The 27,634-nt window shown below is 36.7% G+C and overlaps 1 protein-coding gene across 9 annotated transcripts in view; it reads right to left on the bottom strand.

The window, feature by feature from the left end:
- Positions 1-27,634, bottom strand: part of Stau2 (staufen double-stranded RNA binding protein 2) — a 262,522-nt gene that overhangs the window by 130,703 nt on the left and 104,185 nt on the right. For all 9 annotated transcript variants that reach the window (XM_048358488.1, XM_048358487.1, XM_048358484.1 and 6 more), the window contains 4 exons: positions 23,160-23,372; positions 16,564-16,701; positions 6,834-6,965; positions 1,948-2,008 (listed from right to left, as the gene is read on the bottom strand). In XM_048358488.1, the coding sequence (XP_048214445.1) occupies positions 1,948-2,008; positions 6,834-6,965; positions 16,564-16,701; positions 23,160-23,372 (544 nt within the window). The remainder of the gene's footprint in view (positions 1-1,947; positions 2,009-6,833; positions 6,966-16,563; positions 16,702-23,159; positions 23,373-27,634) is intronic.

The raw sequence follows: 27,634 nt of genomic DNA, 5'->3' as shown, positions 1-27,634 counted from the left end.
GCTGGGGAATTGAACCCAGAGCCTCATGTATACGAGGCAAGCACTCTTGCCACTAGGCCATATCCCCAGCCCATCAATGTCCACTTTAAAAAAAAAAAAAGAGGAAAATTAGAAATGAGATTATACTATGTATTTTCATTGGGTGAATATTCATTAATTAACAGCAAAATGGTCGCTTCAGGCCAAGCACATACTTTTTCCAGGAAAAGGAAGCTGTTACAAAAATGCCTGTAAGCTCAAATCAAAATGTTTTAGTTGTACACATTCAAAAAGAGAGAAAATGGAGTTGATTTCTGAAGAGTTTGGTAACACTATTGTAAGTGAAACAAGACTGTGAGCAATTTTATACTTAAAATTCTGAATATAAACTTACTGGCTTTAATAACATATTAAAAACATAGGACAGGGTGAACAAATACAGTAGTGGTACTCACTAGAAAATGAACTACACAACTTGTGAGTGGGGATGGGAGGGAAAAAACGGAAGAGAGCGAGGGAAGGGGTGACACTGTCCAAAAAGCAATGTACTCACTACCTAATTTATGTAACTGTAACCCCTCTGTATAATAACAATAAAAAAAACTGAACTCTAAAAAACAACTTTACTAAACAAAACATGAAAAATGCTTATGGAAATGTTTAGTCAATTTTAATGTAATTTTATTGTCATGGTGATGTACAAAGGGTTTACAGTTACACATGTAAGGTAATGAGTACATTTCTTGTCAAACATTGTTACCTCCACCTTTTCTCTCACTTTCTCTCCACTCGACCCCTCCCCAAGTTGTAAAATTCATTTCCAACATATTGTCTTGTATCACTATTGATACTCACTATTGATACAAAGGTTCACCATTTGTCCTTTTGTCTCACCATTTTGTTGTTCTCCTTCTCTTCCCCAATTCAGATAAACATATATACAAGACACAGGGTACCAAAATCAAATACAGTGACAATAGGGAATAAATCAAAGGGAAAAAAAGAAATAACTTCATAGAGTACACTAAAAACAACAACAAAGTAAAACCTCTTATTTCCATATCTTGGAGTTCATTTTGAAACAAGATAAGCCATTTAATGATAACACATACTCTATGTATACATAAAAAAATTGGAAATGTGAAAAAAATGTCAAGTGTGAAGATAGCTGATTTGAGAGATAACTGATTGCCAGATAAGTGCTTCTTTTTTGATTAAGAAGTATTTCAAGCTGGGCATCGGCAGCTCACACCTGTAATCCTAAGTACTTAGGAGGCTGAGGTCTGAGGATCTCAGTGCAAGGACAGCCTGGCCAGCAAAGTCCATAAGACTTTCTCTCCAGTTAACCACGAAGGAGCAGAAGTGGAGCTGTGACTCAAGTGATAAGCATGCTAGTCTTGAGCAAAAAAGCTGAGGGATATCACACAGGTCCTGAGTTCAAGCCTCAGGAATGGTACAAACACACACACACACACACACACACACACACACACACACACACACTTATTTAAATGGAAATGACAACTTTTAAAATGTTATCAGAGGAGGTAACAAACAGTACAAGAAATATATCCAGTGCCTAACGTATGAAACTGTAACCTCTCTGTACATCAGTTTGACAATAAAAATTTTAAAAAACAAAAAAATAAAATGTTACCAGTATGTGCATAAAATGATGACAGTAGTCTAGCTGCATTTTTGTTGTTATGTTTGTTTTTCTTTATTGCAGTGCTAGAGATCAAATCCAGAGCATGCTACTAAGGAAGCACTGAACAAGTGAGTTACATGCTCATCCCAGTTTAGCCATTTAACATTACAAGCATTTGTGTCTTAGTTTTTTATTCAGGAAAACAAAGACTTCCTAATACCCTCCACAGTACTTCAAACAGCATCTATGCCCCTGACAAACCCAGTCACTATCACTGATGAACAACACCAAGTGCACATAACACAAAATTGAGAACTTACTGTTATTTGTCGGCTCGGGAAACCCAGCCTTTGGACCACTCCATCCTTTGTTTTCCCCTGTCTGAAAAATTAAATCATCAATTTCAATGCAGGTAAGCAGGCTTATTTAAAAAAAAATACACATTGACTAAGCAAGGACAAAGATTTTTTAAAAGAAATTAGGGACACAGTGGTTTGAACTCAGTATCTTGACCTTATTAAGGCGGGTACTTGAGTCATGCTTCCAGACATTTTTTGTTTGTCTATGTGCTTGTCCTGGGGTTGGGGTGCTGTCTGTATGATTTTTTGCTCAAAGTTAGTGCTCTACCACTGGAGCCACAGCTCTACTTCTGGCTTTTGGTGGTTAATTGGAGATAAGAGTCTCAAAGATTTTCCTGTCCCAGCTAGCTTCAAATCACATTCCTCAGATCTCAATCTTCTGAGTAGTTAGAATTATGGACATGAGCCACTGGTGCCCAGCTCTTTGGTTTTTGTTTTATTTTTCAGGTAGGGTCTCAGACTTTGTCCTTTAGGTATAACCTCAGACTGTTTACCTTCCTACCTACGCCTCTCAAGTAGCTGGGATTATCCATGTGCGCCACCATTTTCATTCAAGCCACGAGTAAGGATTTCTCACAATAATTGGATATTCTCCCAAAATCTGACATACAATAGCTACAAACAAAAAAGGTGAACAGTATCATCCTTTTTACATTTCCACACTCAAATTTGTTTCCTATTTCTATTTCTCTGAGGCTTCTCATTTACATTTATATACATATACATATATACACACTTATGTATACACACATATGTATATATGTTTATATATACATATACATACTTTTTTTTTTTTGTCCCTCGTAGGGCTTGAACTTGGGCCTAGATGCTATACCTAAGCTCTTTCACTCAGGGCTAGCACTCTACCACTTTGAACCACAGCACCACTTCCAGTTTTCTGGTGGTTAGTTGGAGATGAGTTTCTCAGACTTTCCTGCCCAGGCTGGCTCCGAACTCTGATCCTCAGATCTCAGCTTCCTGAGTTGCTAGGATTATAGGTGTAAGCCACAATCACCCGCTTACATTTATAATTTAAGGCATCAAAAAAAAAAAAAACCCTTCCATTCAGTATATGTTTTACACAGAAAATGAGATCCATCAAGATGTTTGTTAAAAGAGTAATTTCTATTCAGACAGTAAAAATAATTAGAGGAAGTACTGAAGTTAACTAAAAGAGCCTCATCAACCTTAAGGTCACTTTAACAATAGAAATGTTATTATGTCAACTTGGAATGGACAAACTTAGCCTCTGATGAGTATCATCAAAATTTCAGTTCTAGCAACTGGGTTACCAGTATTCCTTAACAATTTTTTCATTTGCCTCCATTTTTAATATACATCTTAAGAATGACAAGAGAAGATACAATGGCATACAGTAGCAAAACAGAAAATGAAAAATCGTGGAAAATACAAGTGTACAATAGCTTTATGTGGACCAGACAGCCATTTTCTTCCTTCAATAATCTCTTTTATCCTAACTGGACATAGGTGGTTTACATCTGTAATCTTACCTACTTGGGAAGCTGAGAGAGGAAGGTTCAAGCTATCTTCACAATAACCAGCAAAAGCCAAGGCTGGATACATGGTTCAAGTGTCAAAGTGCCATCCTAACAAGCTCAAGGCTCTGAATACAAACAAACTCTACTAGATGGGGAACCCCACAATGTCCTGTGTTCCTTCACCCTTTCCAAATGAGAAATACCGCCACAACCTGTGACTGAAAAATATTAACGGCATCCTCACAAGGCAGAAAGTACTATACAACAAAACAGACTGACAGCAGTTAATACCAGTGGCTGACACTAAGACAAATGTGGTAAGTGATATTAATATTCTAGTTTAGAGAGAAGCAAGCTGGGGTTAGAGGCTTATTAATTAGTATGCAGTCACATAGCTAGCATGCAGTCTTACTAAAACTGCATTATAATACTAAGATAGACACACTAACCATGCTAGAACATTTCTGTTCATTTTACAGATAGGGTGCAGTCATTTCTAGGTTATAGTATTTCCTCTTTTGAAACTAGCATTTAAGGGTATCCTATGTCTCTGAGAAAGGTTTTTATATGATTTTGAGTCCCCTTTTCCTTTCAGAACCAAATTGTGAAATTTCTTTTTTGAGGAAGCATATTTTGACTTACATGTAGGTTTGGGGATGGGGGGGAGGGGTGGAGTGTGAGTGTGTGTGTGTGTGTGTGTGTGTGTGTGTGTGTGTTCCTTGTTATATTGCCCAGGGTGGCACGGAACTCATGAGCTCAAGCAATGTACTTGCCTCATCCTCCCAAGTTACTGAGACTATAGACATACACCATGACACTGGCTTTGTATCTAGGCCTTGATCAATGAGTCAATAACATGAAACCACCTTGCAAAGTTTAAGGGAAGCTTGTATTTTGAAGAATCCTTAGTATTTTCAAGTGTGCCTGACTTTCCCATTTAAAGAAAACATGAACCAAATGATGGAAGAAATTTAGCTTTTCCATGTCAGTGGTCTATAAAGAATCAGTGTTTGCTTTTCAGATGCCTGGTTCCTCTGTGATTAAAGGAACCTTGAAAGTTACTGTATAAATAAACGACATTTTTTTAAAGAAAGCTAAAGAGAAAACAAATAGAAAAGTTCTGGATTTCATGTAAACTGCACATTAAAGAAAGGAAAGATAAATACTGGGATGAAGAAGGGAGCTTGAAACTAAAGCCAGAGGCCAGTGGCCCACATCTACAATCCTAGCTACTCAAGAGGGTGAGATCTGAAGATCATGGCTCAAAGCTAGCCTAGGTAGGCAAGTCCCTAAGTCTCTTTTCTCCAATTAGCTAGTAAAAATTAAAAAAAAAAAAAAAAAGGAGAAGTGGAAATGTGGCTCAAATGGTAGAGCAGTAGCGTTGAGCAAAAAAGGTCAGAGATAGTAGCCAGGCACTGAGTTCAAGCTCCCAGACCATCATGTGTGCACGCATGCATGCACACACACACGTGCGCACACACACAATGTACATTCCAACCATCTCTGTAGAATGCTCCTCTCATTTTCACAGCAAGTGGTCTTCACTAGAGTGGAGGATGGAAGAAGGGAGGGAGGAACACTCTCCCATGTATGTTCTCTATGAAATGTAAGAGTATTCCGAAATGCACAGAGCTCACTGCGGCAGGCTTGAGTCTGCAGAATGTGTGTACTGTGAGGAACAAGTCACCTTAGGGAGAGGAAGTACAAGCTCATGTAGGCATGCATACTCCTGGGCATTACAGTGCTCCACGGAAGTGCAAACACTGACTGCCATTTCTCCTTTCATACTTCCTCTCTCTCTACTAATGACTATACTTGCTAAAATACTAAATTATACTTCCTTTACCTAATTTTTCACCTTCAATTGAATCTTAAGCTTACTGCTTTCTGATTTCTACTCAAACACTGTAAGGAAATTGCTTTTGTAAGGGTTCAGAATAAACATGTCCAAGTGTTCACAAAACATCTCTAAATTGATAATACATAATCCATAAGTACACCCTCAACCTGTCATCTGTCTCTATGTCTGTGTGTGTGATTGTGTGTGTGTGTGCGCGCATGCATGTGTGCGTGCATGTGTGTACATATCCTGTTGGTTCTGTTTCTCTGGAGAGGCCTGACTAATTCAGTAGGTATGAAAAAACATTTTTCAAATTAATAAAATTAATGCTGTTTCTGTTGTGTTTTCTTTCACTTAGTTTTCAAATAAATGTCAGTGAAGATATTCATTTTGATATATTTTTATAAATTACTCACCAGTTTTAGTCAATATAAATGTGTCAAGTTAAAACAACATATATACACAGTAAAATCTATAGAAACTTGAACATATGTTAGGCTTCATGTTACAAATACTTTTAAAAGAAAATGCACTGGACTAGCCAGGTTATAAAGACTGAATTGAAACCTCTAGCAAAACCACATAAATGGTATTTTAATCACTGAAAAGAATCATATCTAAGAAGAGCATAGCTAAAATGCTTACAAACAGATCACTCTGTTTCTTACTCTGAACTTTAGAAGTGTGTTCTATAGAGGCTAAAGATATAGCTGAAACAGAATCCTTATGTGGGCAAGGCTTAACCAAAGCATATTGCTTTTTATAAGAGTAATTATTTTTACAAGAGTACTTTTTTTTTTAGATAAGATGCTTAGCAGATAAAATCTCCATGTGTACATAGATAACAAAATGATAACACAACATGAAATTAAGCCAATTCTTGCCAAGTTATCTGCCAAGTTGGGAGTTTGGGGTCCTCTGCTTCTCTTGAGGCAGAGGAAGGGTGTTAATGATGTCATAAATCACAGAAGAAATAAGACTATGAACATAGGCATTGGCAGGAAACACCCTCTGAATTTATCTTTAGATTTAATGTAAACAAAAAAATTAGTTTATAGAATGTCTAATAGTTCCTACCCTAAAGAGAAACGTCAGAATTTTATATCCAGTGTTTTCAGCTGCATTAACAACAAAAAAAAAAGCTTCTCTTTTTTTTTTCTAACAACCTCTGTTTTTAAAAGGCACAGGTTAAGACTATGTCAAAAACAAATGACTACCAAAAAACAATTGGATGGGAAGTTAAAACATTTCAAACAATACATATCACCCTATAAAATTTTTAGTATTTGCTAATCCTAAAATAATAATTACTAATATTTAATTTCATTCCTTAAGTAAATGTTGTCCTGAACCTGTAATAACTATCTTATCTGAAGATAAGAATACTGCCTCAAAAAGTTAAAATTGACCAGGCACCTGTAATCCTAGCTTCTCAGGAGGCTGCGATGGGAGGATCACAGTTCAATATTATGAAAGAATGCACATATATACATACACTTCATGCTTACCTTGTCAAGCTGATCTTGAAGACTAGTGGATGCTTTATAGCCCAGCTGTAACAGCATTGCTTCTGCAGCATTTTTTTTGGCTATCTTTTTATTAGGTCCTGTTCCAGTAGCAACTTCATTGCCTACTTTGACCTGAGTAGAGAAGATAAAGAAACTAATGATAGTCATTAAGTAAACAAGAAGTCCTTAAATGATGAAGTAATTTATTCCATTCTTTAGCACTCAAAAATACAAAATGTAAGTTTCACACCTGTAATCCTAACTACTCAGGAGGCTGAGATCTGAGGATCGCAGTTTAAAGCCAGCCTGGGCGGGAAAAGTGGAAGAGACTATTATGTCGAAGTAATTACAGAAAAAGACAGAAGTGGCTCAAGTGGTAGAGTGCTAGACTTGAGTAAAAGAAACCCATGGACAGTGCCCAGGCCCAGAGTTCAAGCCCCAGGACTGGCCAAAAAAAAAAAAAAAAACACATACACACATATATAAACATATGTATGTATATCTAGATATATGTTTAGTTCAAAATAAAATATGAAAACAAAATCACACTATATAATGTTACATATTCAAGTAGAAGTGTACATGGAGAAAAATATGGAGAAATGGTCTTCAAATTATCAATGGGGCATTATCTCAAAATAGTAGGGTCTTAGGGGGCTTTTTATTTCTGTATATATTTATATATCATTTAATTTTTTAAAATATTAAACTTGTATTATTCATCTAAGCAGAAAAAGTACATTATTTCTTAATGCAAGGTTCATGTGAGCTCTGGTCACATTTAGTATTCTTAAGGCTAGTCAGCAAACTGAAAAGGCTGGAATTCATAATAGTGCTATTTAAACTAATACCCACATTTCATTCCAAGTTTATAATGATTTTAGCAGGGTGCCAGTGGCTCACGCCTATAATCCTACATACTCAGGAGGCTGAGATCTGAGGATCACCATTCAAAACCAACCCAGGCAGGAAAGTCTATGAAACTCTCATCTCCAATTAACTACCAGAAAACCACAGTGACACTGTGGCTTAAAGTGGTAGAGCACTAGCCTTGAGCAAAAGAGCTCAGGGACAGTGCCCAGGCCCTGAGTTCAAAGCCCCATGACTGACAAAAAATGAAAAGGAAAAAAAATAATGTTAAATATGAAGTAAAGAATAAATGGTTAGTATGAGACTATAGTTAACATAAAAGCTTTAAAATCAGACTGGGATAATATAAAACTTTACTATTTATTACCAAGCTATATGAAATACTGTAAATTATTTATCATCTCTAGATTTAAATTCTTCATCATTAAAGCAGAGTATCAACTATCTTATGCTGCTCCTTTGAAAATTAAGCAAAATAATCTATATGATAGTGTTTACTCAATCACAATTGTTCAATTGAATTGAACTTTTTCACGGTCATCTTTTGTGATCAATTTAAACATAGTGTGTATGTGTATAAGTGTGTGCATGTATGCGAGTACATATAACGTATGTATATATTCTTACATAGTTAAATATACAATAACCATTTTATCTCCATCTGTATATTTTTTGAGTTGATAATGCTATGTTGGAGATGCATATGCTATTTTAGAGATGATACAAAGAGAAAAATCAAATTAGAAGGCAGAAAAGTAGATCTACAAGAAAAAAAATTAGAAAGTAACAGAAAATACACAGCTACAGTGAGATTTGTTTTATATGTGATCTCAGCAACTAGAGAGAGAGAGAGTTAACCACAATCTGAGAAACAGAATGTAACTCCTAACAACTATGGGAAAAAGGAATCTCAATGAAAATTAGAAAGTATGTAAATAAAGAAAAATGAAGGGCTGGGGATATGGCCTAGTGGCAAGAGTGCTTGCCTTGTATACATGAGGCCCCGGGTTCGATTCCCCAGCACCACATATACAGAAAATGGCCAGAAGTGGCCCTGTAGCTCAAGGGGTAGAGTGCTAGCCTTGAGCAAGAAGAAGCCAGGGACAGTGCTCAGGCCCTGAGTCCAAGCCCCAGGACTGGCAAAAAAAAAAAAAGAAAAATGAAAATATATTCTCCTTTTTTAGAGGTTTTATCTGGAAGAACAGGTAGAGCCATAGAGCTTATGGCAGAAAATGATTTAACAATGACCTAAAAAATTACAATATAACAGTAAAATAGAACTAAAGGAGATAGAATAAAAACAGCAAAAATGAAAAATAAAATATGGTAAAAAGCCAAAAGTTCGTTCCCTGGGAAGAATAATACAAGGCAACACCAAAGGTAAGACTCGTAAGCTGGAGCTATAGTTAGGTGGTGTGACATTTGAGTAGCTATGTACAAGGCCCTAGAGACAAACAAACAGAGAAAGAGACAGAGACAGAGAGATAGAGACAAGAGAGAAAGAGAGAGTGAGGAGAGACAAGAGGATACAAGTAAGAATTGAAGGGGGAGATTACCATAGCTTCTACATCACCGCAAAATAATATTGAAGATGATTTTATGCTAATTTAAATAAAGTAAAAAAATCTCCCAAACAGCACAAATCACCAGGATTGCCACAGAATAAACTCATAACCAGTAGGACTAGAACTACTAAGGAAATTAAAAACATAATTTATTTTAAAAAGTATTTCCAGGACTGAGTATGTGGCCTACTGGTAGAGGGCTTGCCTTGCACACATGAAGCCCTGGGTTCGATTCCTCACCACTATATATATACACAAAAGGCCAAAAGTGGCGCTGTGGCTCAAGTGGTAGAGTGCTAACCTTGAGCAAAAAGAAGCCAGGGACAGTGCTCAGGCCATGAGTTCAGGCCCCAGGACTGGGGGGAAAAAATTCCATAAAGAAAGTTCTTTAGTTTCTCCAGCAAATTCTACATACTAAAGAATTATGCTAATCTTTGATAAATTCATCTAAAATTGTAAAAAGAAAAATCAGTCTCCAATTACCTTACAAGGTATTAATTTGGTCTTAAAATGTAACAATGTAAGAAAATGTGTACTGTTTTTACAAGTAAAGGTGGATACTAAAGTTTTTTTTTGTGTTTTTTTTTTTTTTTTTTTTTTGGCCAGTCCTGGGCTTTGGACTCAGGGCCTGAGCACTGTCCCTGGCTTCTTCCAGCTCAAGGCTAGCACTCTGCCACTTGAGCCACAGCGCCGCTTCTGGCCGTTTTCTGTATATGTGGTGCTGGGGACTCGAACCTAGGGCCTCATGTATCCGAGGCAGGTACTCTTGCCACTAGGCTATATCCCCAGCCCCGATACTAAAGTTTTAAACAGTACAATAATAGTACAGTAACATATAAAAAGAAGAATCCTGATGAGGCTGGGCTTATCCAGCATGGGAAGAGCGGTTTGCCATGTGAAAGCAAACAAAATTAGTCAATGGGATGTCTTGCACTAATCAGCTGAGGAAACAAACCACCATGTCGTCATCCTAATAAGCTGAGCAAACATTGTTCATAATGGAAATTATTAGCAAACTAAGAAAAGCAGCATCCTTGATATGATAAAGCACATTTTAAAAAGACCTACAGAAAACCTTAACAAATATTATAGTTAATGTTGAAACTTTGAGATCAGAAACAAAAACAAGAATATATTCTATGATTTCTAGTACTTAACATTTTGTTACAAACCCTGGATAGAGCAAGAACAAGGAAAGGTATAAAAATCAAACAGAGAAGGAAATATTATTTGTAGGTATTTAAATACAGGAAATCTAAGAAAATATACAGGTAGATTATAAAAATTAATGGGAATGTAACAGGCTCTTTGTACATAAAGGTCAGCATAGAAAAAGTCAACTGTGTTTCTATTAATATTCCATTAACATGCAAGTAAAAAAGGAAGACTATTAGAAAATATAATTTTTACTAAACATAAATGAAAGATTACTTAAGACCTCTACAAAACAATAAGAATTAATGAGAAACATTAAGAAAATCTTAGTAAGTAGAAAGTCATATTCATAGATTGAACACCTCTAAATTCAATGAATTCCAATTTTAAAAACTCACATATATTTTTATAGTAATTACAAGTAATTCCCAAATTACATAGTGTTATGTTTGGTGGTGCACTTGGGAGGTAGAGGCAAAAAAATTCATGAGTTCAAGGCCAGCCTGGGCTATCTATCTAAACAAAAATAGAACAACATAAGACAAAGTTTACACAGTAACCTGAAGACAAGATCTTATGCAAAAAGGAACAAGGTGATTTATCTGGATGTTTAGACATTATAAAAATAACATAAAAGACAAAGAGATAAATAGAAGACAAGACATAATTTAAGTGTAATCAAACTGAGTTCACTAAAATTACTTCTGTTCATTAAAAGCACTAGTTATAAAAGAATAAAGGAGGTCATAAGTCTAGACAAGATATTAGAAATGTCATGTGACTATAACATATCACTAGAGAATTCCTTTACGTTCATATTTTTAAGGAATTGGAAAAATAAGCAAGAGAGCTTAACAGGCAATCCCTATTTTAAGAGCTGTATTGTGTTGTCATGAACAAAACTTTAGAACAGTACATGAGCAATGAATGCAAATATAATACAAGCAAACCAGCTTGATAATTCTAATCAGAGCTTTCTGGCTGTTGTATAAAATCCTAATATTGTTTCATCTTCCCCCCAAAAACATAGATTCCCATCTGGTATTCACACTTGGGTACTAGCTACTTATTTTTGCTTTTCTTTTCTTATGGAACTTGAACTAAGTGCTTTGTACTTGCAGGGCAGACACTTTACCTCTTAAACCCCATCTCTAACCATTTTTTCTTGGACTCGATTATCTGCCTATGTTGGCCTGGACTGTGATCTCTAGCCTCTGCTTTGAGCTGTGGGTGGGATAGCAAACACAGACTGCTTCACCCAGCCTTTTCTGTTGAGACAGGGTCCCGTGACCTATTTTTGCCTGGAACCACAATCCTCCTGATCTCAGCCTCCCAAGTAGCAAGAAGTATGAGTGTGAGTCACAGTATTCTGCTGTTCATTTATTCTTACACTATTACTTTGTGTTACTATGCCCATCACTGCTTTTATTTTTCAGTGAACAAACCATTTTTGAGGAATTGGTGATATGCAATATATCAAATGTGCAAAACATACAACAAAAATAATCTTAACAGAATTTTGGTCAAGATGAACTAAATTCTTATGGTATATGAAACACTGAAAATATATTCATTACAAATTTCTGAACAATGATTACAAATCATATAGTAAGTATCTGTTAAATGTTTTTAAGACATACTGCTTCCTCTCCCCACTCCCCCCAAGTCAGAAACTAAAATAGACAACAATTACAGGTCACCTACAGACTTCCTTTTGAGAAGCACATTCAATAGCACAATCACAGCAGATTCTTGGAGCTAGATGAACTCACAACACTTGCCCCATCAACTTGGTTGCCTGGCCTGACCTCAACAGGACAGGCCCTAAGATTATGTGATCAAGTCCCTGGCTAGAGTCACCTGCACTACCTATTACTTTGCCAGTGCTTGGTGTACTCCCCAGCTTCACCAGCCCCTACACTGCTGCTGGAATAGCTATGTCAGATCTAATTTATTGAGGGTTCAAAGACTTGCCAAAGTAAATAGAAGCAAAAGATCACTGAGTAGTAAAAACCAAAGTGTTCATCTGTTTTTACATGCTATACATACCTCACTCAATCTCAGTTAACTTTTCTTATGCTTTCTCCCTAAATCTTACTTATCTATTTCCCTTTGGCCCCAGATTTCTGCTCTGGGACTTGGCAGCTGTAATGCTGTTCTCACTTCTCCATTCACTATCTGTGTTTGCCAGATTTCCACTGGGCCTACCTCTGATATTTGCAAGATCTACTTCTTCCAGAACAGGAACTTCCCATTACCATTTCCCCATCATTCATCCCCTTGGCTCACAGAAGTTTTACTAACCAGTCTGTAGGTAGTTATCCCAGAGTAATTTGTTAATATTGAGAAGATACTGCTAAAGAACTCATCAATCCCTGCTAGCAAACTCAATGGTCGCTCAAACCAGTTGTTTCTTTGTTTTTGCCAGTCCTGGGGCTTGAACTCAGGGCATGGGCACTATCCCTGAGCATCTTTGTGTTCAAGGATAGCACTCTACCACTTGAGCCACAGCACCACTTTCGATTTTTTTCTGAGTTGTTTATTGGAGATAAGCGTTTTATAGACTTTTCTGCCCAAGCTGGATTCAAACAGTAATCCTCAGATCTCAGCCTCTAAGAGGCAAAGATTATAAAGCATGAGCCACTGATACTTGGCTTCAAAATGGTATTTTATTATAAAAAATCAAGAAGGAATATAAGTAAACTTCATGAATTATCTTGTTAATTTTTACCAACAAGCATTTTCCATTATTTTACCACATAGTAAATTTAAGATGGCCAGACTTTGGTCTTTAAACAAATCATTTACTTGAATCAAGTCATCAAAAAAAATCTTAAAAAACAGTTTTTAAATGGCACTTACCCAAAAACACAATTATTTTCACTGAGACACAAATAAATTAGATAAAATTTGATTTTTATATTTTAACAATTTGAAGATCCTAATTACAGGGAGAAAAGTTATTATAAGATGCAATAATATAATTGCCTATATGCAATTGTTATCATTATTTCATTTGAAAACTGACAATACTTCTCCACAAAACAGATGAAAGGCTTTAAGAAATCTGCTAACTACCCAAACAATGTCATCAAAAGATCATGTTTATCTAAGTAGTCAACTCAAGTAACTATATTTTATCACATACTAGGTAAAAGCGAGCATATTATATCTAGACATTTTCTTCCACATTCAGTTACAGAATATGGTAACACTGCTTAGGGAGTTTATACAATAGCCTTTATTTTTTTATATAAAGTTGCTGCAACATTATAATGAATACTCCAGGGCTTCCTGAAGGGGAAAAAAAACAATATGAATTCAGTGTGAAAACATTTAAAAGCACAGCCAAATGTCTCCACTTGATTAGAATATTTATGAATAACCATAAAATAGAAGCTGGCCTATGATGCTCTAAATTCCTGTGGGGGGAGGGGAAATGGTGGGGGAGGAGTACTCAACTTCATAGAAAAGGAATTATTTAAATATAACTAAAACAAATTACATTCTAAGGCATGTTTAATATTTAGGTGACTTTTTTCAATCTTTAGAAGTGAAAGAATATAACCTAGAATCCTCAAGTGCTAAGAATCTAAGAGCAAAAAGGATTAGTAGATTTTACCAAGTGAAAATACTAGAACATCACTGCTCTTGATCCTAATGACAGCTACACAGTAATGTGTTTACAAACCATGGACAAATTCTTCCTCTCTGGACATCTGGGTTCCCAGAACTGGTTTATCTGTGACCCCATTATAAGTCTTCATTTCCAACAAGAGCCTACTCTTTTAGGCAGGAAGCTAACCGATATATATCAAATGTTAATGATGTTTTTTACAAACAACTGCATTATACCTAATGTGAGATTTAAAAATATATAGATTAAGAGTCAGGCTCCAGTGGCTCACACCTATAATCATAGCTACTCAAGAGGCTGAGATTTGAGGATAGCAATTCAAAGTGAGCCCATGCAAGAAAGTCCATGAGAGTCTTATTGTCAATTAACCACCAGAAAACTGGAAGTAGCTCATGGCTCCAAGTAATAGAACACTAGCCTTGAGCAAAAAAGCTCAGGGACAGCACCTAGGTCCTGAGTTCAAGCCCAACAACCAACAACAACAACACACACACACACAAACAAATATGAAGGATGTCAAAACAACTATGCATAAAAAATATGACAGAATATTTGAATGACAAATGTCACATGGTCAGTGGATAATAAAATATCAATTTTATCTAGACTATATGAAAAGTGAGAGTTTCATTTTCAACGGAATTATTTTTAAAGAATAGTTTGGGGGGGCTGGGAATATGTCCTAGTGGCAAGAGTGCTTGCCTTGTATACATGAGACCCTGGGTTCGATTCCTCAGCACCACACATACAGAAAATGGTCAGAAGTGGCGCTGTGGCTCAAGTGGCAGAGTGCTAGCCTTGAGCAAAAAGAAAGCCAGGGACAGTGCTCAGGCCCTGAGTCCAAGCCCCAGGACTGGCAAAAAAAAAAAAAAAAAAAGAATAGTTTGGGGAAAATAAAGAAAAGTATAGACTGGATATTAACATTATTCTGATGAAACATCTAATATATGAGAAACTTTCCATATTTTAAAGAGATATACACTAAGTATGTACTACAGGGAAAGAGGTAAAAAGAAAAAAAAACAAAGTGAAGAAATAATAGCTAACTTTGGTGTGGAAAAATATTAATATGGCCTTGTGGTAAAATGCTCGCCTCGTGTACATGAAACCCTGGGTTCAATTCCTAAGCACCACATAAACAGAAAAGGCCAGAAGTGGCACTGTGGCTCAAGTGGTAGAGTGCTAGCCTTGAGCAAAAAGAAGCCAGGGACAGGGCCTGAGTTCAAGCCCCACAACTGGCAAAAAACAAAACAAAAATAATAATGTAACTACCATGTTTGAGGTGATACATTACAAATCCTTTATACTAATCTTTCTCTACCTCTGGATGTGTGCATGTGAGCATGAGCGCACTGGTCTAAGGGCTTGAACTAAAGGTCTGAACTCTGTCCCAGAACTTTTTTGCTCAATGCTAGTGCTCTACTTTCAACATTGGGGGTAGGGGGGAAGGGGGAGTGGTAGTGCTTAGTTGAAGATAATGGGTCTCGCAGACTATCCTGCCTAGGCTGGCTTCAAACCATAATTCTCAAATCTCAGCCTCCTCAGTAGTTAGGATTACAGGCAAGAGCCATCAGCATATGACTGGATATATTTCTTAATAAAAAATCAAAAGCAATTGGGCACTGGTAGTTCATGCTTGTAATCCTAGCTACTCAGGAGACTAAGGTCTGAGGATCACAGTTCAAAGCCAGCCTGAGGAGGAAAGTCTGTTAGACTCCTATCTCCAGTAAACTACTCAGAAAAAGCCAGAAGTGGCACTGTGGCTCAAGTGATAGAGGGCTAGCCTTGAGCAAAAAAGACACTCAGGGACAGGGCCTAGACCCAGAGTTCAAGTTGCAGGAATAGAAAAAAAAATTAAAAGCAACATTTCTTTAAGATTAGAGTTTAAACTGGCAAATGAATATAACTGGCCAGTCTTAAAAAGGAGGACATTTTAGATATTCTCCCCTTGCACATCTCCCCACTTGCCAATGCTCAAGTAAAACCCATCCCTCAGTTTTCTTGGCTGTGCAATGTAGCAGTCACATCTCAGCAATGCTCAGTCCCAAACACAGTGAGTACTGGGCAGCCCAGCCCTCCTTGTATGAATTTCCTGATAGCCCACAAGCTCATGTTCTTGGCCCTGTTCCATCCATTACATCCATTCTTCTAATTTTGTTTCTAATTCCATTTGTCTCCAATTCCCAGTAGTTAATGGACTCTGCCTGAAAAATGTAGCACATGAAGTTAAGAGATAGGCATAAAATGATAAACTGTGGTAAATAACCTGCGTGAACTCACATGCCTTTCCAAACCTCATGTTGTCTACTCTAACCTGTCCTTGACACTGCTATGTTTCCACTACATTGATAGGTAAGACCAGAGGGAATGAATGTTTTAAACTGAAAAGTTTCACTTTTCATTAAGTTCTAGGCTATCTTACCCCCACATCTCGATTCCATCCCACATATTTCTGAATTTTTTCCATAGTGTTAGAAACATATAATGTAATGGTTAGAAATACCTGCATCACAAATTCTCGACGCCGCGGCATTCCTCTTTCTGAAAGTAAAACATAATCTGGCTCTTTTTCCTTTTTGGCCTGTTGAATTTGAGCCAGGCGGCTAATCGGGTTCATTCCTTGACCATATTCTGGTCCAGCCTAAAAAATAAATTAGAAATGTTTCAAAATATGTTTGTATTAACTTATTACTGGGTTTGATCCCCAGAACTATAAGAAAAAATAATTAAAACTGAATATACATTTAATACCACTTGGAAGCATTTAGTCAAGAGAAATGAAACATAATCATAAGAAGATAAGTACACAAATGTTCAGAAGCTTAATGTTTATGTGTTTAAGCCAACAACTAGAAACACACAAAATATCCACCAGTGAATATATTAAAGTAAGTGGCAGTAATCCATATAATAAAGGCATGTAATACTCAGTCATAAAATAGAACCAACAATTCAAACGTGACACAACATGAATGAATCTCAAAATAATTATGCTGAGACCAAGAAGTCATAAAAAAAAAAAAAGGCATGGTTTCTCAGGATCTGAGGGTAGAGAATTACAAAGGAGGAATGAGGAAACCTGTGGGTCCTATGCCAAATTGGTTTATTATCCTGATTGTGGTCATGATTTTAGAAGTGTGCATATATATGTGTCCAACAGTGTACTTAAAATATGTATTGTAGGGCTGGGAATATGGCCTAATGGCAAGAGTGCTTGCCTCGTATACATGAAACCCTAGGTTCGATTCCTCAGTACCACATATAGAGAAAAGGCCAGAAGTGGCATTGTAGCTCAAGTTGGCAGAGTGCTAGCCTTAAGCAAAAAGAAGCCAGGGCCAGTGCTTAGGCCATGAGTTCAAGCCCCAGGACTGGCAAAAAAAAGAAAAGAAATGTAATGTATTATAAGTTTATCTCAATTACATAAAGCTATTTTTTTTTGTATGTACATGTCCTGGGACTTGAACTTAGAGCCTGGCTACTGTCCCGGAGCTTTTTTTTGCCCAAGGCTAGCTACTTGAGCCTCAGCTCCACTTCCAGCATTTTTGGTCGTTAACTGGAAATAAGAATTTCATGGACTTTCTTGCTCAAACTGTCTTTGACCTCAATCCTCAGAGCTCAGCCTTCTGAGTGCTAGGATTTGTTATAGGCCTGAACCACCAGCACCTAGCCATAAAGCTATTTTTAAAAAAACTAGCTGGGGCTGTCAATATGGCCTAGTGGCAAGAGTGCTCACCTCATATACATGAAGCCCTGGGTTCCATTCCTCAGCATCACATATATAGAAAAAGCCAGAAGTGGCGCTGTGGCTCAAGTGGCAGAATGCTAGCCTTGAGCAAAAAGAAGCCAAGGACAGTGCTCAGGCTCTGAGTTCAAGGCCCAGGACTAGCCAAAAAACAACAACAAAAAAAACACTAGCTAAATGTCATTTCTAAACTCAGGAACTTATTAGCACTCTAGCACTTGAACTATGCTTCTAGTTTTTATTGCTTTAGGTTAGCTTTCAGGTGTGGTCTACCGTTGCCGAGCCGAGCCAGCCTCAGGCCACAGTATCCATATCTATAGGTCTGGTGTCTAAAAGTACAGATATGCACCACCATGCTCTGCTTGTCTAGATAAGGTCTTAATCTATATATTTTAAAATCTCACAGTAGCTAATGTGGTCATTTGTAAACAACTGGGCACTGTCCCTGAGCTCTTCTGCTCAAGGATAGCATTCAACCACTTGAGCCACAGCTCCACTTCCAGCTTTTTGGGGGGCTAACTGGATAAGTATCTCACAGACTTTCCTGCCTGGGCTAACTTCAAACTGCGATCCTCAGTTCTCAGCCTCCTGAGTAGCTAGGATTATAGGCATGAGCCACAGGTCCATGGCTTGAAAACCAAATCTTTCCTAAATCAAGTATTTTTTCTGCATGTGAACTTTCTCTGCATATTCTTTCTAGAAATGATGATCTACATAAATTAGATGAACCAAACTTTACTGCTACTATTGAAGATTTATTCTTAAACAGGAGGGAGTGCCAATGGTGATCACTATGTTACAGGACTGTACACACTACTCTACCACACTATGTAAGAGTCTCTGTATAGGCATAGTTCTTCCTGATAACTCTTAGTGCTCAGTCTTGACAATGTCCAGCTCAGAGATGCAGCCTCCAGGTCAGAATTTTCATGGCCTTTTAAACTATGTTTAAGATCTTGGACTTTATCCAAAAAGTAATGGGAAACTACTAAAGGCTTTAATCAGAGGCATGGCAGGATCGGACAGGCGTTTCTATAAGATCATACTTTTTAAAAGATCATTTGATGTCAAGACACTCGCAAGAAAGTCAGCCAAAACCTGACTGTAGGAGTTCAATACACTGTGATTTGTACCAAAAGGGTGCAAGAAGAGATGGAAAGAAGAGAAATATTAAGATGACAGAGTCAACAGGACTTAATGATTCACTGGATATACGGGATAGAAGAGAAGTTGAAAACTACCACAGCAGAACTGTAGTAGCAGTCACTAAGATTATATTTAATCTTATATTTAATCTTGCTAGAGAGCAAGAAGTTCAGGGGGAAAGTGATGTTTTGAACACAGTTTGATGTACTTGTGAATTATTGCACAGTGTTGTGTGACACAGTGTGGAAGAGAGCACTTGGGAATCATCTATGTAAAGACTGAATTGAATCTCTAGATAAACAAAAAGCCCAGTGAAAGACTATGATAAAAAAGACTGAAGACCACTATTGTAATAGTAGTAAAAGAAGAGGGAGCAAAGGACTAAAACTTTAGGCTTTTTATAAAACACTGGTTTCTCCCCCTAGTTACATACAAAAGTAAAAATTAAATTGCAAAGGGTGTGAGAAGACAAATATTGATTTTTAAAAAATGTCTTTTCCAAAGAAATCGTTGTACATAAGAATTCCAAATACTGAGCCACATGCATAAATTAATATAGATAAAAATGAAATTCTGAAAAACATGAGAATGGGCTTAGTTTCTTTCTTTGAAATTAATTACCACCTCCTTAACCATCAAGTTATTCCTTGAATAGAAGACTAAATCTCAGATTATCAACCAAAAACTAGTAAGGACAGTCTTATCAAAAAAAAAAAAAAAGTGTCAGGTACTAGTGGCTCATGCTTGTAATCCTAGCTACTCAGAAAGCTGAGATATGAGGATTGTGGTTCAGAGCCAGCCATGGCAGAAAAGTCTCTGAGACTCTTATCTCCAACAAACTAACAGAAAACCAGAAGCATTGTGGCTCAAAGTAGTAGGTAGACGTATCCTTGAGTGAAAAAGCTCAGGGACAATGCCCAGTCCCTGAGTTCAAGCTTCATGACTGACAACAAAAAAAGTATCCAGAACATTTTTTACAGGGCCAGCAGTGTTGCTCAAATAGTAAATCACTTTCTAGACAAACAAAGAAAAGGGGAGAGGCTGGAGCAACAACAGGACAGAAGAGAGGAAGAAAAACTAAATCTACAGAAAATTTTATTTCTAATATTGGACTTCACTCGAAGTTGCAACTTAAGAAAGAAAACTATATTAAACAACAGGCAAAAATACCCGAAGCCAAAATCATTAAAAGTTTACATGTTAAACAGTAACTCCTTATGGCATGAATCTAAAAGGAGTTCACAATTAGTATCTAGTTTCAAATGGACACTAAAGGCAGACATAACTGGGTCTAAAACTTGCACTGCTATAAAATCTTGGATAAGTTTTGTAAACACAAATGGTTTTGTATATAAGATAAGAAGATTGCTATCATAGTTAAAAGGATCACAAGACAGTGTGAAAGTTTTACTTTAAAAAAAGATCAAAGCGGGGCTGGGGATATAGCCTAGTGGCAAGAGTGCCTGCCTCGGATACACGAGGCCCTAGGTTCGATTCCCCAGCACCACATATACAGAAAACGGCCAGAAGCGGCGCTGTGGCTCAAGTGGCAGAGTGCTAGCCTTGAGCGGGAAGAAGCCAGGGACAGTGCTCAGGCCCTGAGTCCAAGGCCCAGGACTGGCCAAAAAAAAAAAAAAAAAAGATCAAAGCAACTCATTCTTTATACATCTTTTCCCTGTTTCTATGAGACAGAAGCAACTGCAAACCCTAGATGTACATGACATACATTAACAAGTGAAAAAAAAATTAAAGACTATTCCACACTGATCCTTTTACTGGTATAAAGTAAGATTATACTTTAAAATATGTAGATTCTAATTCATTACATGCTTGTTGCTTTTGTAAAATACTTACATATCAGGGGATATGTACAGGCTTGGTTTTACATAAGACAGATACAGCACAAGTAATTCCAAGTGTGATGTATATAAAGAAAAATGCAGAGGAGGAACCTAGTCTAGGATTGGGGGAGGCCGGAGGCTTCCCTGAGGAAGTCAAGTTTAAGCTGAGAGCTGAATGATGGATAGGGAAATTTCTGAAACAATATGCTTATGTATTAGAAGCAGAAGCAAAGAATTTTGAGAGCTCAAAATGTTTCTCCTGTTCCTCATCTTTGAGGGATATTTTAACAATCTTGTTTTTAACAGTTAAACTTATAACCTATTTTAGACATGTATCTTTTTTTAGCCTAACAGTTAAACTATTATTAAGATTAGATTGAGTTTATTGATTAGACACAAGTCATAGTAAACAGCTTTTTGCTGGCATTCTGATGTAAAGCACTGTTCTTCCACCACAGAAAAACTACAGGTGGCATGCATTTAAGTATTTTCAAGATATACCATTCACATACATGAAATATACATCCACATACATATAAAATGGAAATACAATATCAACAGTAAATATTATGTACATGACTAACAATAAATGCTTAATAATTACAAATGCACTCTGTATTACTTCATTAAGACTCACAATAAGATTATGAAGCAAGTACAAATTATTACTCTCACTTTATAAATGAAGACACTTATAAACTGAAAATGGACTCCAAGTAGTCACATCCTACTCCTTGACTATGGGATAGAGCCTATGAATGAACATCATTTTTCTTCAGAAGTACTGACTGATGTCTTTCTAAGAGAAGTAATGCTAGTAGTCATTAAAAAGAGTGTATTACCACCTTGTCAATAAAATTTAATTTTAAAAAATAATAAATAATAATAAATAAAGCCAAAAAAGTGTGTATTTAGCTGGTGGCTCATACTGGAAATCTTAGCTACTCAGGAGGCTGAGATCTGTTGATTTTGGTTTGAATCCAGCCCAGACAGACAAACCCAAGAGGTACTTAACTCCAATTAACCAATAAAAAGTCAGAAGTAGAGGTATGGCTCAAGTGGTATAGAGCAATCCTTGAGCAAAAATGCCAAGCAAGAGTACAAGATCCTAAGTTCAAACCCCAGTCCCAGCAAAACAAGAAGTATATTTATGTAGTTATTCATTAATGTAGATATGCAATTTGAAACAAACATACAAAGGTATACCTAAAATGTGCCAAAGAAACTCATCAAGGATTGTGTATTTCTTATCTATAGTCCTTAATTTGTAGAGCCTAGTAAGAAATCTGATAAAACAAGTGAGGTTGAGCTGACACTTTATACACTAAACACTGATTCATCTATCCCAACCTTTGCTGTTCTTTTTTAATATAAGTAAAATATGACCCAATAAAAGAAATAGTCACAACACTTTCAAAGCTGTGTGTGTGTTATTCCTAGGCAAGGTATGCATACCTGAATGAACAACAAAAAATAATTCATCAACCTCAGGACTGCTATGAGGACTCGATGTGAAAAAGCAAACAAAGTGCTGGGACTAAGTCGAGCACACAGATTACTTTACAATTTCCACCCACTGCTATTGTCATTTTTGTTAGCATTATCTGTATGAGTACTACTTTGTATCCTATTACCATCTGATGCTTCCCTAGACATTACTATGTAGCAGTGTTGTGGTTGGAAGAACAACAGTTTACACATCAGACCAGTTCAGTGTGTTTCATATGACAGCTGAATAAAAATGAGCTAATTCTTTGAACATGTTTGTGAAATCTTACTTGTAAAAGGAAGGATAATATCATGTGCCTTATATGTTTATGATGAGAATTATACTAAAGGAGACATAAATAGACCATAAAAAATTTACAATACCTTAGGTACTGCTATTAATTTTTTATGAAAAAATACAGGCATAAAGGTGTCTAAAAAGCAAAAGAGATCTGTCTGACTGACTCCAAGAGATCTACTGTATGAAACACTTGTATCTATAGCGACTGCACTATAATAACAACAGAGATAAGTTTTGAGAAATTTATCATTACATAACTTCATCATTGTGCAAGTATCTGAGTCTGTTTATGCAAGGGATGTCTCCTGCACATCTAGGTTAAATGATATAAGCTACTGCTCCTAGACACAAACCTAAACAACATATTACTTACAAAACAACTGAGGCATTGCAACATAGCAATATTTATACAGCTAAACATATCTAAACAGGGAAAAGTGCATGAAAAATATTAGGGAATAGTATCTCTACTCTACTGTGATCTTATGGGACCACTATCATACATGCAGTCTGACCACTGATCAAAATATGGTTATAGTATACGACTATGCTCATTTAGAAAAAGGGACCCAAGTACTCACCTTTACTATTGTTTTAGGGCGTTTTTTAAAAAATAGTTTGGGCTTCTCTACCACAGGAAGAGGTGGGAGTTTTTTAAGCTCCTGTAAAACAGTAGTTGCAGCACGTTTCTTAGACAGTTTTTTGCTATTTCCTTCTCCTTCTGCAGAAAACTCTCCCACTGACACCCGCGTAACAAAGCTCTTCATATGAGGTGGTCCACTTTCTTTAATAACCTATTAAATACAAGTAAATACTAAGCATCATGCAGGCACTTAAGATGTGCTTTTAAAACATGCACCTTTTTTAGTAATTCGTATCACAAATTCATATTAAGAACTAAGCCAAAATCATAGTATTTCTTTAAAAAGCTTTATATAAGTATGATATCAGCACTTCTGATATTTAATGACGTTAAAAGAAATGAACACATATATTCGATTCATAATCTATATTTAAAACAAGAAATTCTAGTTATAGTTTCTCCCTGGGTCTTACAGAACACAAAGCTAAGAATAAAAAAATCAGATTAGACTAGATTAGATGCCATAATAGAATGACAAATTTATATAATTGTGAACACACCTATGGTTCTCCTCTACCAGGGTGAGTTAAGCAGAAGGACAAGGGTAATGTCTTACTGTATTCTATAACCTATGAAGCAACCTTATGTGGAGGCCTCTCTGTAAAAATAGGTGATAAGTGAAAATTAACCCCACAGTGCTAGAGACATCAAAGGAAAACTGAATCATGAGATACAATCTTAGAATACAAACTTAGAAAAGTACATGAATTATCTAAAAATACCTAGCTTTTAGAAAAAAGGAAGTATAAATCTTTCAGCTGTGAATTTTTCTAAACTCTAATTTGTTCTTACATTTTTCTAAACCAGTACCCAGTTTAAATTCAGAGCCGTGAGCTCACTCAGTTGGTGCTGTGACACTTAAGCCATGCCTCTAGTCAGACTTTTTGCTAGTTATTTTGGAGATGGTATCTGATGGACTTCTTCCATAACTGTCTTTGAATACTAATCCTTCAGGTTTCAGACTCCTGAGTAGCTAGAACCAGAGGCACAAGTCACCAGTAAACAGTTTAGTATCCCCTTACTTTTAAACTATGCCAGCTTGTAGAGAAAGTTGCCATTCAAACCCTAAGACTTTGGTCTCCTTCAAAACTCTGACCTATAGCCATATGACAGTGATTCATGCCTATAATTCTGGCTACTCAGAAAGCTAATATCTGAGGATCACAGTTCAAAGTCAGCTCAAGTCCATGAGACTATTTCCAATTAACCACCAAAAAGCAGGAAATACAGCTGTGACTCAAATGATAGTGCTAGCTTTGAGGGAAAGCTAAGGAACCGTTTCCATGTCCTGAGTTCAATCCCCAGGACTATAGCACCAAAAAAAAAAAAAAAAAAAAAAAAAAAAAACAGACATGCTACCTGCATTGTCAATATTATATTGAATTTTATCTCCTAATACTAAGAGCAATAGGGAAAAGGAATGCGAAACAGTATCTCAAAAATCCAATGTTACCAGCTAAAGACATAGCCACGAAACTAGAAAGACAGCCAACCATATGGGAAAGGATCTTCACCAGCACAGCAACAGACAAAGGCCTAATATCCGTCATCTACAGAGAACTCAAAAAACTAACCCCCTTCAAACTCAGTAAACCAATTATTAAATGGGCAAAGGAGCTAAAGAGAGACTTCACAGGAAAAGAGATAAAAATGGCAAAGAAACATATGAGGAAATGTTCAACATCCCTGGCAGTAAAGGAAATACAAATAAATACAACCCTGAGATACCACCTCACTCCAGTTAGAATGGCCTATACTCTGAACTCAGGCAACAACAAATGCTGGAGGGGATGCGGGGAAAGAGTAACCCTTCTCCACGGTTAGTGGGAGTGCAAATTAGTAAAACCACTTTGGAGAACAGTATGGAGGTTCCTCAAAAAGCTCAACATACCTACCCTATAACCCAGCCATACCACTCCTAGGCATCTATCCTGAACAGCAGGTCCCAAGGTATCAAAAAGACATCTGCACTTCCATGTTTATCGCTGCACAATTCACAATAGCAAAATATGGAAACAACCCAGATGCTCCTCTACAGATGAATGGATCCAAAAAATGTGGTACCTATACACAATGGAATACTACATCGCAATTAGAAATGACAAAATATTGGTATTTGCAGGGAAATTGGTCAGAACTTGAACAAATAATGTTGAGCGAGACAAGCCTAGAACATAGAGAACAAAGGGGCATGGTCTCCTTGATATATGACTGTTAAGGTGGGGGAGAGGACAGAAGAGACCAGGTCTGCGAAACAAAAAACTTCTTGTCAAATGGTATTTCCACAGGTTTGGTTCAGTGAACTTACATTATGTATCTAAAACCAAACAACTACTAAACATAAAAAAGGTCTAGAATAGACCTATCAGCTATGTATATATGATCATATAAGACAAGGATAAGCAAAAACAACTCCAAGAGAAGGACACAGGAAGACTCTATTGTTGACGTTACATTTAAAGTTCTAGGTGAATTTCCTTTGGCGTACGCCATGTGGCTACTGTGTATGATTTTGGTACACTGGGTATTGTAATATATATGCCTACCTGATCTAGGGAAGAGAAAGAAAAACGATGGTGTAAGATATCACAAGATATGTACTCACTGCCCTATTATGTAACTGTACCCCTTTTGCACAACACCTTGTCAACAAAATTTAATTAATAAAAAAAAAAAGCTTAAAACTCAGAACACATTTTTCTAAGACTATGGATAGGGCTATTCCAATCTTAATAATGAAACCAGCTCATCTGCTAAAAAAAAGAAAAAAGAAATTAATAGTAACCATACAGAAAATATGGAAAACAGAAAAATGCAAAGTAGAAGAGATTTCATCATGTGCTTTCTAAAAGTAAATTCATTGTGATTCATCCTATTTCATAAAAAAATCCAATGTTACTAAGAATAACACATTTATCTTAAGTATATTTTCCAAGTAATTTAAGTTCACTAATTTAAGCACCAATTGTGTATTTTAACCACTTTGATGGATATACTCATCAGTGTTTTAAAAGACGCCTTTAACAACTTAATAGAGAACACATTAGATCATCATTTTGAACATCAAATACTTTATATTATTCTATAAGTATACTATACTTCAATGTATACTTCAAAGGACTTTGATGACTTATCACACTGCCTGGTCCCATTTGTTGAATGATCCTATGCCCCAATAATTTTTGAGCATATGCCAATTATTTTTATAAGTTTTCCACATGTTCACTATCATTTCTTGAGTTCTTTCTCTCCCTGCCTTCCTCATTCTGCTGTTTTTAATCTGCTCCAGGCTAAGAAATCAGATGATATACCTTGTTGGGATTGTGTCAAGGAAGAAAGCATTTTCTCAGGCTGAAGATTATTTCAACAAGTACACTGTGAGTTTCCTTCTAGATGGCAGCACTGAGTTTTGAACTCGGGGACAGTGTACCTACAAAGCAGGCATTCTATCAATTGGACCATGCCCCCAGTCCTTTTTCCCTATAATTTTTTTTTTCATGTGGGTTCTTACATTTTTTTTCCTGGGCCTTGCCTCAGATTGTGATCCTCCACATTTGTCATTCCATATTGCTGAGATCACAGGCAGACATAATCATACCTGGCTTATTAACTGAGAAGTTATACCACTAACTTTCTGTTGGGGTTGCCTCAAACCACCATCAGCCTGATTTCCACTGCTCAGGCTGAATGCCTTAATATTTGGAGGAATAGTCTCCACTACTGTTTGAGCTTATTTCCTGCTTCTTGTCCACTTTCTTGATGTGAGCTCCAAAAATTTGTGATCTCTTAATAGAGGAGGAATTATAATTGCTTTTTAGAGTTTTCACTTTTTAATTTCATATGACTTTATAAATGTATTTATCTAGTTGTACACAGCTGCTTCATCCTTCTCAGAGATTTGGTAATTAGGATTAAAACATGTTTGGGAGGCTAGAGAAAGCTCAGAGGAGAAACTTGAATATTAAATTGAATTAAATAAGATAAAATTAATTAATCATTTTCCTTGTTTAAAACAATTAAAGGCCTAGGAATGTGGCTTAATGGTAGAGTGCTTGTCTAGCATGCATGAAGCTCAGTACCACATAAACAGAAAAGACAGGAAATGGTGTTATGGCTCAAGTGGTGGAGTGCTAGCCTGAAGTAGGTCAGTGACAATGCTTGGGCCCTGAGTGCAACCCAGGACTGGCAAACAAACAAACTTAAAAATCCACCAAACTGGGGCTTGAACTCAGGCCCAGGGGCTGTCTCTGAGCTCTTTGCTCAAGGCTACCACTCTACTACTTTGAGCCATAGCACCATTTCCAGTTTTTGAGTGGTTAATTGGAGTTGAGAGTCTCATGGGGAATTTTCTGCCCAGGCTTGCTTTGAACTGCAATTCTCAGATCTCAGCCTCCAAATAGCTAGGATTACAGG

This window comes from Perognathus longimembris, chromosome 12 (assembly GCF_023159225.1).
Source record: "Perognathus longimembris pacificus isolate PPM17 chromosome 12, ASM2315922v1, whole genome shotgun sequence".
Taxonomy (NCBI): Eukaryota; Metazoa; Chordata; class Mammalia; order Rodentia; family Heteromyidae; genus Perognathus; species Perognathus longimembris.
This window is presented reverse-complemented; position numbering and strand designations above follow the sequence as displayed.